This window comes from Caretta caretta, chromosome 5, assembly GCF_965140235.1.
Source record: "Caretta caretta isolate rCarCar2 chromosome 5, rCarCar1.hap1, whole genome shotgun sequence".
Taxonomy (NCBI): domain Eukaryota; kingdom Metazoa; phylum Chordata; order Testudines; family Cheloniidae; genus Caretta; species Caretta caretta.
The window spans coordinates 45330484-45345654 of record NC_134210.1 but is presented as its reverse complement, the minus strand read 5'-3'; the positions used below and the strand labels follow the sequence as shown (position 1 = coordinate 45345654).

At 39.3% G+C, this 15171-nt stretch overlaps 1 protein-coding gene across 1 annotated transcript in view; it reads right to left on the bottom strand.

The window, feature by feature from the left end:
* HOMER1 (homer scaffold protein 1) overlaps window positions 1-15171 on the bottom strand; it is a 146706-nt gene that overhangs the window by 64906 nt on the left and 66629 nt on the right. Inside the window, exon 5 of the mRNA XM_048849378.2 lies at window positions 8425-8567. Within this exon, the coding sequence (XP_048705335.1) occupies window positions 8425-8567 (143 nt within the window). The remainder of the gene's footprint in view (window positions 1-8424; window positions 8568-15171) is intronic.

Here is a 15171-nt window from a genome sequence, read left to right as displayed (position 1 = left end):
GTCCCCTCTGTGGGGGGTGGAGCCGGGTCTGAGATTGGGCTGGGGGCCCACGGGCGAGATGTACAGTCCTGAGCACCTCACTCCAAACACTGCTATAGAATTATGCATTCTTTTAACATTACCAGTATCAGTGGCCTCTGGTGAGCACAATTTCTCAAAACTGAATTACTAAAAAATTATTTGAAGTCCACCATGTCTCAAAATCGTTTCTCAGAACTCGCATTAATTTCAATTGAAAGTACCACTGCAAAAAATTTAGATTTCACTGAGCTATTAAAAAAGACTACACAAGTATAGAAACCAGAAAAATTCAGTTCATATAATTTTTTAATTTATGAGAAACTGGGAGCGCCAGAAGACACTAACGTTTTTCATTACAGTGTATAGTGAACCCAAATCCCAAATTGTTTGTAATTGTGATTTTGTTAAAATTAAAGAGTACAGTAGTAGGAAATTGTTTTATTTCACTAACTACAAGTTCTCGGTTTTCACTTTTTAAAATTTTAAACAGACAGACAAACCAACCATTGCAAAGTGCAAACATGTGTAAAAGCCAAAAAAAAGGGGGGGGGGGAGAGGAGGCCAAAAATGTTTTTCCTTGGGGCAGCAAAAACCCTAGAGCCAGCCCTGCTTATGATACTGACATATTGTGCAAATTAAAAGCAACTCCACTAACAGGAAAAGAGAGGAGAGTGTATGTTGTCAAAGGGAGTATAGCTGGCCAAAGAGAGGGTGCATCATGAGAAAACTATAAATCAAACCTGTTCTGTAGATGTGCTAGCGGACTAGAAGGGACTAATAGGAAAGGTGCAAACTAAAATACCACCCCCTATACCTCTGATCATCTGTTCTCATCAACACCCACATCCTCTACGTCAAGTCCACACAACACTGCCACTAAAATCCCCTTCTTTGACTGTTATTCTTACATCACCCTCTTTGAATTGTTCTACTGTCTCTCCTTCTGCTACTGGATCAAGTTCAGGCTTCCTGTAACCACCTGTAAAGTCTTTCATTCCCTCTCCTTATGTACCCGTCCTTGTCTCATCTGCATGGCCTTCCTGCCTCCTCAGCTCTGTCCATTAAGTTAGCTCTGTCTGCCAATTTGTCAGCTTCTTCCACATTGCTCCCATGCCTTCTTCCATGAGCTGCATTTTCTGAGCTCAAGGCAACCACACTCCCTGCATTCACCTCTCTCCCGAAGACCCACTTCTACTGTGCCATCAGTGGGAAAACTAGTTGACTTATACTGTCAAGTCTGAGGAGTAATTGGGACTAAAATATATACCCTATTGGCTGGAAAAAATAAATTTGTTAAGCTAACCTTATTTTACCAAAATATGGCCCATCACTACTTTTACCCTGCTATTAATTTGTTGTATCCTTTCTCCCTACCCTCTGTTTGTGAACTCCTTGGAGAAAAGACCATGGCTGCTTTTCTGTTTGGAAAGTACCTAGTAAACGGTGGACACTATCAGTAATAAAATAATAAACACTAAACATTTTAAAAATCCAGCACTACACGTAAGAGCCTTTACACGCTCTCCAATGGTCTTCACAACCAAAAACATTGCCAAGATATCAGCATTCACCAGGGAGACACCCGGTGAATTTCAGAAATGTACTACTGTGACAATGAAAGGGGATATTCACTTTGTTCTTTACAGCAGTGCTGTTGTCAATAACCATCACTGGTTATCTGTACATCTGGAGGGGCGGGGTGGAAGTATCAGAATGATATATCAAGGTAGATCAAAACTGCCAAGTACTGCGAAATGCTGTCAAGATATAGCAGGCACTACAGAGTGTAATTCCTGTCTATAGTTCAGTTCTTGTGAAAATCCCAGATAATCTACAATGTTTAGTGTGTATTTTACACAAACAGTTTTCCTATAGGCATCTGCAAGTTGAATTGTACAGCAAAACTGAACTGTCAAATCAATACTGCGTACCCTACCAATCAATGCAAACTGCATCTAACTCGTCCATTCAACATTGTAGAATCCCATCTCAGATTTGCACTTTTGACCACGACCACCACTTGCCTATGTAAGCTCATTTTACGTCTGTTTTGTACATGCACTACAGAATTTGGCCCATTGAGACATCATTAAACCGAGCACCAAACCATTATACAAAAATCACGGCAACTGACTTTCAAAACTTAGTTCTGTCATAGGCTGAAAAAAAAAAAACCAAAACAGATTTTACTTAATTGAGCTATTCCTGAAAAGAGGCAACTTTTTATCTATCAGAAAACATACAGGATTCCAGTACAGCAAAGACTGAGCTCTCATAATCCTCAATAAAAAGTAACTTTCATATGAAATATTTTCCACAAATAAAACTCTTTGAAGAATAATATTTCTCTTAATGTTAAATACCGCTATATAAATATCTGCAATCGAACTTTTCAGTAAAGTTAGAAAAATGGCTTGTTGTAATCTGTATTGAACTACAGTATAAACTAGTTAACCCAGAATCATTTAACTTCACAAGGTTACCTTCTTCGGCTTTTCTTCTGAAAAAACATGAATGGCTTACTGGCTAACTTGTAAGTACCCATTAGCAAAAGAAACACTGGCCTTGTGAAAATTAACTTCATGAATAAATGACACTCTAAAATACAGATTTCAGAGTAGCAGCCATGTTAGTCTGTATTCGCAAAAAGAAAAAGGAGGACTTGTGGCACCTTAGAGACTAACCAATTTATTTGAGCATAAGCTTTTGTGAGCTACAGCTCACTTCACAAAAGCTTATGCACAAATAAATTGGTTAGTTTCTAAAATACAGAGTAAATACTGGAAGACAAATCCTAGCTACTAAAGTTAAACATAGTATAATAGAATATTAAATAGAAAACTCAAAATACATATATGAAATAGACAGAAAAGAGAAATGCAGAAAAAGTTTTGTAACATTGTAGTTTCAAAAAAATAATGGCACATATGGTTCATTTTAAAAACATCCAAAGTAATTTTTTCCATGCATACTCAGTGAAGGTGGAAGTCCATTTACTATACTGGTGTAGGAGAAATGCCTATTAACTATGTAAGGGGCAGTTCTTGCAATGATCATAATTTTTTTTTTTTTTTTAAAAAAACACTGTTGACTTAGCCCTTTCCCTTTTCATACAAAATATTTATAGAAAATTTAAACATGCAAATGTAACAAGTTTAAATAAACCCATTCACCAGAACCTTGTCTTCAGGATTTCAGAGAAATGCAATAGAGTAGATGCTCATTAGTCGCAACTAGGGCTGTCAAGCAATTAAAAAAATTAATCACGATTAATACGGGATTTAAAAAATTAATCATCGTGATTAATCGTGCTGTTAAATAGACTACCATTTATAAAAATATTTTGGAGATTTTCCACATTTTCAAATATATTGATTTCAATTACAACACAGAATACACAGTGTACAGTGCTCACTTTATATTTAATTTTTATTACAAATATTTGCACTGTAAAAATAAAAATAGTATTTTTCAATTCACTTAATACAAGTACTGTAGTGCAATCTCTTTTTCATGAAAGTTGAGTTACAAATGTAGAATTATGTACAAAAGTCCACTCAGTTCTACTTCTTGTCCAGCCAATCAAATGACCAGGGATGAGTATAAACATATTGCTCGGGCATGCAGGAGTGAAATCAGGAAGGCCAAATCACACCTGGAGTTGCAGCTAGCAAGAGATGTTAAGAGTAACAAGAAGGGTTTCTTCAGGTATGTTAGCAACAAGAAGAAAGTCAGGGAAAGTGTGGGCCCCTTACTGAATGAGGGAGGCAACCTAGTGACAGAGGATGTGGAAAAAGCTAATGTACTCAATGCTTTTTTTTGCCTCTGTCTTCACGAACAAGGTCAGCTCCCAGATTACTGCACTGGGCAGCACAGCACGAGGAGGAGGTGACCAGCCCTCTGTGGAGAAAGAAGTGGTTCGGGACTATTTAGAAAAGCTGGACATGCACAAGTCCATGGGGCCGGATGCGTTGCATCCGAGTGTGCCAAAGGAGTTGGCGGATGTGATTGCAGAGCCATTGGCCATTATCTTTGAAAACTCATGGCGATCAGGGGAAGTCCCGGACGACTGAAAAAAGGCTAATGTAGTGCCCATCTTTAAAAAAGGGAAGGAGAAGGATCCTGGGAACTACAGGCCAGTCAGCCTCACCTCAGTCCCTGGAAAAATCATGGAGCGGGTCCTCAAGGAATCAATTCTGAAGCACTTAGAGGAGAGGAAAGTGATCAGGAACAGTCAGCATGGATTCACCAAGGGCAAGTCATGCTTGACTAATCTAATTGCCTTCTATGAAAGCAGTGGACGTGTTGTTCCTCGACTTTAGGAAAGCATGGTCTCCCACAGTATTCTTGCCAGCAAGTTAAAGAAGTATGGGCTGGATGAATGGACTATAAGGTGGATAGAAAGTTGGCTAGATTGTCAGGCTCAATGGGTAGTGATCAATGGCTCCATGTCTCGTTGGCAGCCGGTATCAAGTGGAGTGCCCCAAGGGTCCGTCCTGGGACCGGTTTTGTTCAATATCTTCATAAAGGATCAGGAGGATGGTGTGGATTGCACCCTCAGCAAGTTTGCAGATGACACTAAACTGGGAGGAGAGGTAGATACACTGGAGGGTAGGGATAGGATACAGAGGGACCTAGACAAATTAGAGGATTGGGCCAAAAGAAATCTGATGAGGTTCAACAAGGACAAGTGCAGAGTCCTGCACTTAGGATGGAAGAATCCAATGCACCGCTACAGACTAGGGACCGAATGGCTCGGCAGCAGTTCTGCAGAAAAGGACCTAGGGCTTACAGTGGACGAGAAGCTGGATATGAGTCAACAGTGTGCCCTTCTTGCCAAGAAGGCCAATGGCATTTTGAGATGTATAAGTAGGGGCATTGACAGAAGATTGAGGGACGTGATCATTCCCCTCTATTCGACACTGGTGAGGCCTCATCTGGAGTACTGTTTCCAGTTTTGGGCCCCACACTACAAGAAGGATGTGGAAAAATTGGAAAGAGTCCAGTGGAGGGCAACAAAAACGATTAGGGGACTGCAACACATGAGTTATGAGGAGAGGCTGAGGGAACTGGGGATGTTTAGTCTGCGGAAGAGAAGAATGAGGGGGGGATTTGATAGCTGCTTTCAACTACCTGAAAGGGGGTTCCGAAGAAGATGGCTCTAGACTGTTCTCAGTGGTAGCAGATGACAGAACAAGGAGTAATGGTCTGAAGTTGCAGTGGGGGAGGTTTAGGTTGGATATTAGGAAAAAGTTTTTCACTAGGAGGGTGGTAAAACACTGGAATGCGTTACCGAGGGAGGTGGTGGAATCTCCTTCCTTAAAAGTTTTTAAGGTCAGGCTTGACAAAGCCCTGGCTGGGATGATTTAGTTGGGGATTGGTCCTGCTTTGAGCAGGGGGTTGGACTAGATGACCTCCTAAGGTCCCTTCCAACCCTGATATTCTATGAATCGCTCAGACAAACAAGTTTGTTTACATTTACAGGAGATAATGCTTCTGGCTTCTTGTTTACAATGTCATCTGAAAGTGAGAACAGGCATTCACATGGCACTGTTGTAGCTGGCCTTGCAAGATATTTACGTCCCAGATGCGCTCAAGATTCATATGTCCCTTCATGCTTCAACCACCATTCCAGAGGATATGTGTCCATGCTGATGATGGGTTCTGCTCAATAACGATCCAAAGCAGCGCGGACCGATGCATGTTCATTTTCACCATTTGAGTGTCTCTCTCTAAAACGAGAGCACATGATGCCACCAGCAGAAGGTTGATTTTCTTTTTCGGTGGTTCGGGTTCTGTAGTTTCTGCATCGGAGTGTTGCTTTTTTAAGACTTCTGAAAGCACGCTCCACACCTCGTCCCTCTCAGATTTTGGAAGGCATTTCAGATTCTTAAATCTTGGGTCGAGTGCTGTAGCTAGCTTTAGAAATCTCACATTGATACCTTCTTTACTTTCACTGCATATCTGACAAAACGCATTCTTAAAACGAACAACATGCTGAGTCATTATGCAAGACGACTATAACAGGAAATATATGGCAGAATACAGGGAAAACACAGAGCAGGAGACATACAATTCTGCCTCAAGGAGCTCAGTCACAAATTTAATTAACTCCTTGTTTTTGGAACAAGCATCATTATCAGTGTGGAAGCATGTCCTCTGGAACGGTGGCCAAAGCTTGAAGGCGCATACAAACGTTTAGCATATCTGGCATGTAAAAACCTTGCCATGTCAGCTATAAAAGTGCCATTTGAATGTCTGTTCTCACTTTCAGGTGACATTGTAAATAAGAAGCAGGCAGCACGATCTCCCATAAAAGTACACAAACTTGTTTCTCTTAACAATTGGCTGAACAAGGACTGAGTGAACTTGTAGGCTCTAAAATTTTACATTGTTTTGTTTTTGAGTGCAGCTATGTAACAAACAAACAAAATCTACATTTGTAAGTTGCGCTTTCCATGATAAAGAGATTGCACTACTGTACATGCATGAGGTGAATTGAAAAATACTATTTCTTTTGTTTAGCATTTTTACAGTGCAAATATTTGTAATAAAATATAAAGTGAGTACTGTACACTTTGTATTCTGTGTTGTAATTTAAATCAATATATTTGAAAAAGTAGAAAAACATCCAAAATATTTAATACATTTCAATTGGTATTCTTTTGTTTAACAGTGTGACTAAAACTGCAATTAATCGTGATTGATTTTTTTAATCGCAATTAATTTTTTGGGGTTAATCACGTGAGTTAACTGCGATTAATCGACAGCCCTCGTAGCAACATATCACTGTCCTTTTGCTATGTTGCTCCTAAGTGGCTGTTGCTATGGGGAATGTTGACAATTCACAGTAGAAGAAGTGGTCCAAGGGGAAATGTTGCTCATAAGCAATGGCTGCTTTTAACAAGCTGTTGCTGCAAACAAGCATCTACTGTATTTTGAATATTCCTCCCTCAAAAACACTCTCTCAAAAAAAGTCCATTTCCTCTATGAACATACTGGGACTACATTGGTGACAGTTCAAATATAAAAACGACAACACACACAATCACTCGTCAAAGAATTTAAGTGCAAAATGATGAGTATTTCAGAGTTGTAAAATTTGTGAGCTTTTCCAAGTGATGTTAACACATTCTTCATAAGGAAGACTGAATTCTTGAACAATTTCAAGTCCATGTCTCTGCTCATCCTAAATTCCCCGCACAAAATTTCAAAAGATTCTGTTATCAACCAGTCTCTCAAAACAAAATCTTAGCAGTTTAAGATTTTTAAACTCTTCTTAAACTGAATCAAATTCATAATTTAAGAGAAATTTAACATTTCAATCTTTGCTTGACTTATATATTTATCTAACTTTTCCCTGCTCTACTTATTCTGCTTGTAAAGAAAGAACGTCCCATTTATGATAATTTCTAATTAGATACATTTTAGCTCAGAACTTTCAACTTTAAATCAAAACATTGTTTAAATTTTCCTAAGGGGCAGTGGAGCAAAACATGCTCAGTTCAATGAATTATAATTCATGCTGAAGCGCAAATGTAACTTTCTTCTATATTTTGAAAAAAACATTAAGGAATATTTTAAATGGTCAGAGAGATGTTTAATTAGAAGGCTGCTTTAAATTTATAGCACTTCAGGATTACACAGACACATTCATCTTCCAACAACTTATCACCACAAGGCTGAGCCTAATGTTATCAGTCTTTTAAAATAATATGAAAGTGAACGAAAAAAGTAAGTTAATTGGAACAAGTTCTTTGAAGCAGTTAATTCTGCTGAGGTCTCAGGCATGTAAGTATTGCTTCTTGTTAAAGGGACACCTTGTATTCAGGAATAAAGTGCTTGTACTAAAATATTCACATTGTAAGAGAAATTCCAAAAAACCTCCTCAGTAGATTTTCTTATATAATTTTTCTGTGAAAGCAGACTGAATTGCAAACATGAAGCTGAGTCCTGTACTTTGCTTTTTAAAAAAGAATATTAGGCCTGGTCTACACTGGTGGGGGGAAATCAATCTAAGATACGGAACTTCAGCTGTGAGAATAGCGTAGCTGAAGTCGACATATCTTAGATCGACTTAGAATCACTTACTTTGTGTCCTTGCAGCGCGGGATCAACACCCACCACTCCCCCGTCGACTCCGCTTCCGCCTCTCGCCGTGGTGGAGTTCCGGAGTCAACAGCAGAGCAATCGGGGATTGATCTATAGCGTCTACACCAGACACGATATATCAATCACCGATAGATTGATCACTACCCGCCGATCCGGCAGGTAGCGTAGACGTGGCGTATGATTCTTTAATTCATGACACGGTCATTTTGGAGCAGTCTGAAGAAAAAAGGTCCCTTTAACAATGAAGTAAACATGTATTACTTAATTAGTATGTGTGAACTGAATCTGTACCTATGTGTAAATGGCAATGCATTCTGGGTTGGTTCAGCCCTTGGTTCCGAGTTTTGTGTCACTTCTGGAGTTGTTCTTTCATCATCTGTTCCATTAATGCTTTCTGGTGTTAAAGGAGATTGAATGTCCCCTCCTGCTGATTCCTTAAGTAAAAAAAAAAAAATTACAATTATACACTAAACTTATGCCACAATGTGCATATAAACAAAGACAAAATTAACATTTTTAAGTGCATGGTTATTAATTTAAAAATGACATTAAGCTGAGGCACCCAAAATCATCGGTATACAAATTTGAAAAAAAAAAACAACCCATACCCAAACTATCATGTGATATGATTTAGAAACTTAATAGTACTTTATAGTACTTTAGTAATACTTAATAGTACTTAATAAACTTTATATGAAAAGACTGTACACATCAATATGTACAATATATCAACAAGTATGCAGTCTCCTGCTTATAGGGTGCCTGGACCTCTTTTCCTTCCCTTATCTTCTATCTACACATTGGTACAGACTTAGTGGTTGAAAATTCTTCACAACCATAACGACAACTCTTACCTTTCACTTTGTATTTTACCATAGTGTAACCACCTTGAAGAAGTATTAAAAGCGGTTTCTCATTTTACTTTAATAAAAAATGAAAGTGGGAAGTGGAAGAGTCACTACTGGTACAATCACAGCTTCAGCTGCACACCAATTATAGTAAAATCTGTACAAGGGTCTATCTGAAAACCTTGTTCAGCCAGGGTGACTTGGACCTAGCTAGTGCTGGCTGAGGCAGCTAGTTTATGGATTGACTCAGCCCATCGGTGGCAAGTATAAGAGGCCAGGGGAGACTAAGCCTCTCCAAGCAGTCTGCCTGCCGAGACCTTGGTCCCACTCACCCACTTCCCTCAAGGCTCTGCCTCTTTCTGTCCCCACTCCTCTTGCAAAGGAGCCTTTCTGAGGGTGCAGAGGTGCGCGCAAATTGTGAGTGGCCAGCCAGTGAGGAGGTTGGGGGGGATACGAAGAGGTGCGAGCAGCAGGCAGGAGGGCTGGGGGAGAAAAGGCGTGTGAGCGGCTGGCCAGTGGGTGGGAGAGCCTGGGGGAGGAGACGAAGAGGCACAAGCAGTGAGGGGGGGGAGGCCTTGAGGAGGAGGCTGAGCAGGGCCAGGGGTGGAGCATGGGCAGGCCTTCCAGGGAGGAGGCCAAGCATGGGCAGGGCCACGGTCCAGGTGCATGCAGCCTCCCCAGATGGAGAAGTCACACCGCCCATGACTCAGCCCATCCCTTGAGCAGTCTCAATTAGTGTGGGTCTCTGGATCCCTGACTATACTTAAAGATGTCCACTACTGTACAGAACTGGTACAATCTCCATCACCCTACAAGACAACACAGGAACATTTGTGTTCTGCTGTCTCTGTCAAGCAACCAATATTTATTAAATCCTGGTCATTAGACGTATTTCACTGTAATTTTAATTTTAAAAGGAACATTGCTTAGCCTGAATCCTAAATCTGGAATTAGAGTTTTTCCCTGTGTATCATTTCCCTGACATGAATAGGTTACAGGAAGCACCATGTTTTCCCATAACTAAACACATCCTGTGTCTCTAGCATTTCTTATACCTCTTCATTGAGGGTGTGGGGGAAAGGTGGTGTTGTATTGACCAAGCAAGGTACTAACAAGCTTCAACAGGACTTTATTTTCAAAGTGGAAACCTCTTTACCAAGATGCTGCTGCACCCTCTGTAGCTCTCTCCCAGCCTCTCAACTCCTCCCCCCTCCTTCCCATTTCCTGTCCTTTCAGACTCCCAACAGCCAGTGCTCCAAATTCTAATAATTACAAGCAACATCTAAACACCACAGGCGGGGGACAAAAGCTATTGTTATGTAACCCCAAGGGCTGGAGCTATGAAAAGGCTGCACTTGTAAGAGTAATGTTTATCCTCCCTATCCCCTCAATTACACTGACCTCAGTGGGAACTGAAGGCCACAGCACCTTGTCAAAGGTGCTCCTAACTTTAAAGGATGAGGCCCTTATTGTGCACATTCTTCCCCACTTGTTTTTAAGGGAGTAAAACTATCTAAATTTACAAATATTAGCCTTTTTGAGCTGCCACTTTTGAATCTGACCCAGTTACTCCAAATCACTAAATCTGCAGAAAAAGTTGACGAGGGTATCAAGACAGAACCAGACCACAGAGTTCCAATTTCAGATGACAAATAAACCTTTGCTTTCTTTAACAGGACTGAAAGCGGAGGTTTCCTTTACCTCCCCAGAGAACAGATATTGTGTAACCAGAAATATTCAAGTCAAAATTGTACATTACTTTCAACTTGGCCTTTACAAGAGAGTCAAAACATGATTGACAAATGTTTAATAACTGTTCATATTTTGCTTTTGATTCATATATGCAGTGTTTACATCTTAAAGAGTTGCACAAATGGCATGACACAAACTTACCTTTTAACAAAGTTTTCTGTAATTCTTGACTTATAGTTGTATTATGTTAAATGTGTTTGTTGGGTTTTTTTTAAAATCACATAATACACAAGTAATCCCCTCCCTCCTTCCCACTCCAATCCAGAATGAAGAATCTATTAGCTCAAATTATAGGGAGTACACGCTTCTTTCTTTCAATCTTGTTACCATTTCTGTGCCCAAAACTACTTCTGTTTATTTGCACTCTAGTGAAATTCAGAATTTAGTTTTAACTACAGTGAATGTTAAAGACAGAACAGTCCCAAGTGAGAAAAAACTAGTGTAAGAAAACAGCTGCCAGAAGGTTTGGGAGAAATACATACAGGCATATATTATGCTAGTCTATGTAAAATAGATTGCCCAAATGTTGTCCTCTGATATATAAAGTAAATTCTGCTGAAATTAGATAAAAAGGCACAACTGAGGTCAGAACTTTTCCTAAACATGAGTTATTTTACTTCCGTTTAAATAACTTAAAGAAATGCATAAATTACATTTAGGACCATTTTGGGGGTAAAGCAAGTTAATCTATTTTAAGTACAATGGACTTCTGTTGACAAATCAGTATACCTCATTTTAATTATTACATTAGGGTGACCAGACAGCAAGTGTGAAAAATAGGGATGGGGTGAAGGGTGATAAGAGTCTATATAAGAAAAAGACCAAAAAAAACTGGACTGTCCTTATAAAATTGGGACATCTGGTCACCCTATATTACATCCAAATCCATATCGATCTATGAGATGAAATCCGTATCTTGAAAGGCTAGATCAGTTTCTAGTAGCCATTTTTCTGACAAGGTAGGTCAATCAAATTATAAATTAGTGCTCCCATATAATTAGAGCTTCCAGTAGATATTAAATTCTTTATTGCAGCCAACCGGTATTCCAAAAGGTGAGAAATTCTTTCCTGCCTTTGAAAACATCAAAGACTGTTTCTAATTTGGTCCTTTTAAACAAATTCTTACCATCTTAATCAGTATAAAAGTCAAATTGCCACATATGGGACTAACTTTTAAGAAGTACCATCAATATGTTTGATTCGTAAAAACAAATTCTACTGAACATAAAAGCAATAATTCTCTCTCAGCTGCCTGGGTAGTGGAGTGTGCCCACTAGGGGTTGGGAAGGAATTTTCCCCCAGATCAGATTGTCAAAGATCATGGGGAGTTTTAAACTTCCTCTGCAGCATGGGGCCTGAGTCACTTGCTGGTTTGAACAACAGTAATTGGTAGATTCTTTTTAACTTGAAGTCTTTAAAATCAAGATTTGAAGACTTGTGGAAATGGCAGAAGTGCTAAATGACTTTTTTGTTTCAATTTTCACCAAAAAGGTTAGTACTGATTGGACAGCTAACATAGTAAATGCCAGTGAAAATGAGGTAGGATCAGAGGCTAAAATAGGGAAAGAACAAATTAAACATTACTTAGAAAAGTTAGATGTCTTCAAGTCACCAGGGCCTGATGAAATACATCCTTGAATACTCAAGGAGCTGACTGAGGAGATATCTGAGCCATTAGTGATTATCTTTGAAAAGTCCTGGAAGACGGGAGAGATTCCAGTGGACTGGAAAACGTCAAATAGGGTGCCAATCTATAAAAAGGGAAATAAGGACAACCCAGGGAATTACAGACCAGTCAGCTGAACGTCAGTACCCAGAAATATAATGGAACAAATAATTAAGCAATCTATTTGCAAACACCTAGAAGATAATAAGGTGATAAGTAACTATCAGCACGGATTTATCAAGAACAAATCATATTGCACTAACTTAATAGCTTTCTTTGACAAAGTAACAAGCCTTATGGATGGGGTGGAAGTGGTAGATGTGGCATATCTTGACTTTAGTAAGACTTTTGATACTGTTTTGCAGGACCTTCACATAAACAAACAAGGGAAATACAACCTAGATGGAGCTATTATAAGGTAGGTGCATAACTGGCTGGAAAAACTATTCCCAGAAAGTAGTTATCAGTGGTTCACAGTCAAGTTGGAAGAGTATATCAAGTGGGGTCCTACAGGGATCAGTTCTGGGTCCGGTTCTGTTTAATATCTTCATCAATGATTTAATTAATGGCATAGAGAGTACACTTACAAAGTTTGTGGATGATACCAAACTCGGAGGGGTTGCAAGTGCTTTGGAGGACAGGATTAGAATTCAAAGTGATCTGGACAAACCGGAGAAATGGTCTGAAGTAAATAGGATGAAATTCAATAAGGACAAATGCAAAGTACTCCACTTAGGAAGCAATAATCAGTTGCACACATACAAAATGGGAAATGACTTTCTTGGAAAGAGTACTGCACAAAGCAATCTGGGGTCATAGTGGACCACAAGCGAAATATGAGTCAACAGTATAACATGTTGCAAAAAAAGCAGACATAATTCTGGGATGTATTAGCAAGAGTGTTGTAATCAAGACACAAAAGGTAAGTCTTCAGCTCTACTCCACGCTGATTAGGCCTCAACTGGAGTACTGTGTTCAGTTCTGGGCACCATATCTTTCAGGAAAGATGTGGACAAATTAGAGAAAGTCCAGAGAAGAGCAACAAAAACTATTAAAGGTCTAGAAAACATGACCTATGAGGGGAGATTGAGAAAATTGGGTTTGATTAGTCTGGAGAAGAGAAGACAGAGGAGACAGGATAACAGTTTTCAAGTACATAAAAGGTTGTTACAAGGAAGAGGGAGAAAAATTGTCCTCCTTAATCTCTGAGGGTAGGATAAGAAGCAGTGGGCTTAAATTGCAACAAGGGCAGTTAGGAATAAGCACCCTCATAGTTAGGAAGTTTAACACTGGAATAACTTGCCTAGGGAGGTTGTGGAATCTCCATCATTGGAGGCTTTTAACAGCAGACTAGACAACCACTTCTCAGGGATAGTCTAGATAATACTTAGTCCTGCCTTGAGTGCAGAGGACTGGACTAGATGTCCTCTTGAGGTCCATTCCAGTCCTATGATTCTATGACATTAATGCTACAGTAACTGAGAATCAGACCCTAAATGTCTACTTTGAACATCAACATAGCAGCAGACTATAAAGCATTTTAAAAACAACAACATTAAAACTGGAGAAAAAAGTCATTTTTAAAACACTAAGCAACACTCAGTATATTACTGAAACCTGGTGGGAAGATTCCCATTATTGGAACATGAACATCAATGGTTACGACCTTTTTAAGTAGGACTGTGTGGGCAAAAGGGGAGGGGAAGTGGCATTCTGTCAAAAAACAGCATTACAGTAGAACCGCAGAGTTACGAACAGCTCGGGAATGGAGGTTGTTCATAACTCTGAAATGTTCATAATTCTGAACAAAACATGGCTGTTCTTTCAAAAGTTTTACAACTGAACATTGACTTACTACAGCTTTAAAACTTTACTATGCAGAAGAAAAATGGTGCTTTCCCTTTTTTGTAGTTTAACACAGTACTGTACTTGCTTTTTTTCCCCTCTCTGCTGCTGCCCGATTGTGTACTTCTGGTTCCAAATGAGATTTGTGGTTGACTGGTCAGTTCATAACTCTGCTGTTGGTAACTCTGCGGTTCTACTGTACTTGTTTCCAGGTTACTGGCAACTCCAAATCAAATTACCTTTAATGCTTATGGATTAGTGTTTTAACAGGTAAAGCACAAGATGCAGTAACTAGCTGGTATCTGCTACAGATCACCAAATCACACTAGAGAACAGAATGACTGGCTCCTTAGACACTTATCTATAATGCGTAGAAAAAAAGTTGGATTGAAGTCTCCTGTGACAATGCAAGTGACCTATGCCGGAGGTCTCACACTGCCAATACTAAAACATCTTTGAAATTTCTAAAAAAATATAGATGACAATTTCTTTACTCAAAAAGTGTTGCATCCACCACAGGGAAATTCTATACAGGACTTTGTCTTGACAGAGACAGACGAACTGATCTCAGAACTCAAAATGAGTGGTTGCTTAGGTACAAGTAATCATGACTTAATTCTGTTTGTACAATCCAATTAAGTCCAAAGCAGTAACATATGTGCTTGCTGCTTTAAAAGGGCCAATTTCACACAGTGGAAAATAATTGTGAGCCAAGGCAGCTAGAAGAAAAAAATTTAAAACAGAAAAATATGAATGATAATTGGGAATTGTTTAAGCACATTTTACTAGATGCCCAAAAAGCCACAATGGAGAAAGAAGGCTACACTGATTTAAAATGCTCTAGTTCAAGCGCAGCTATTGGACTTGAAGCAGGAATTATGGCCTGTGTTAGTAGTCTAGTGCGACCACTTGCATTATACAATGGTC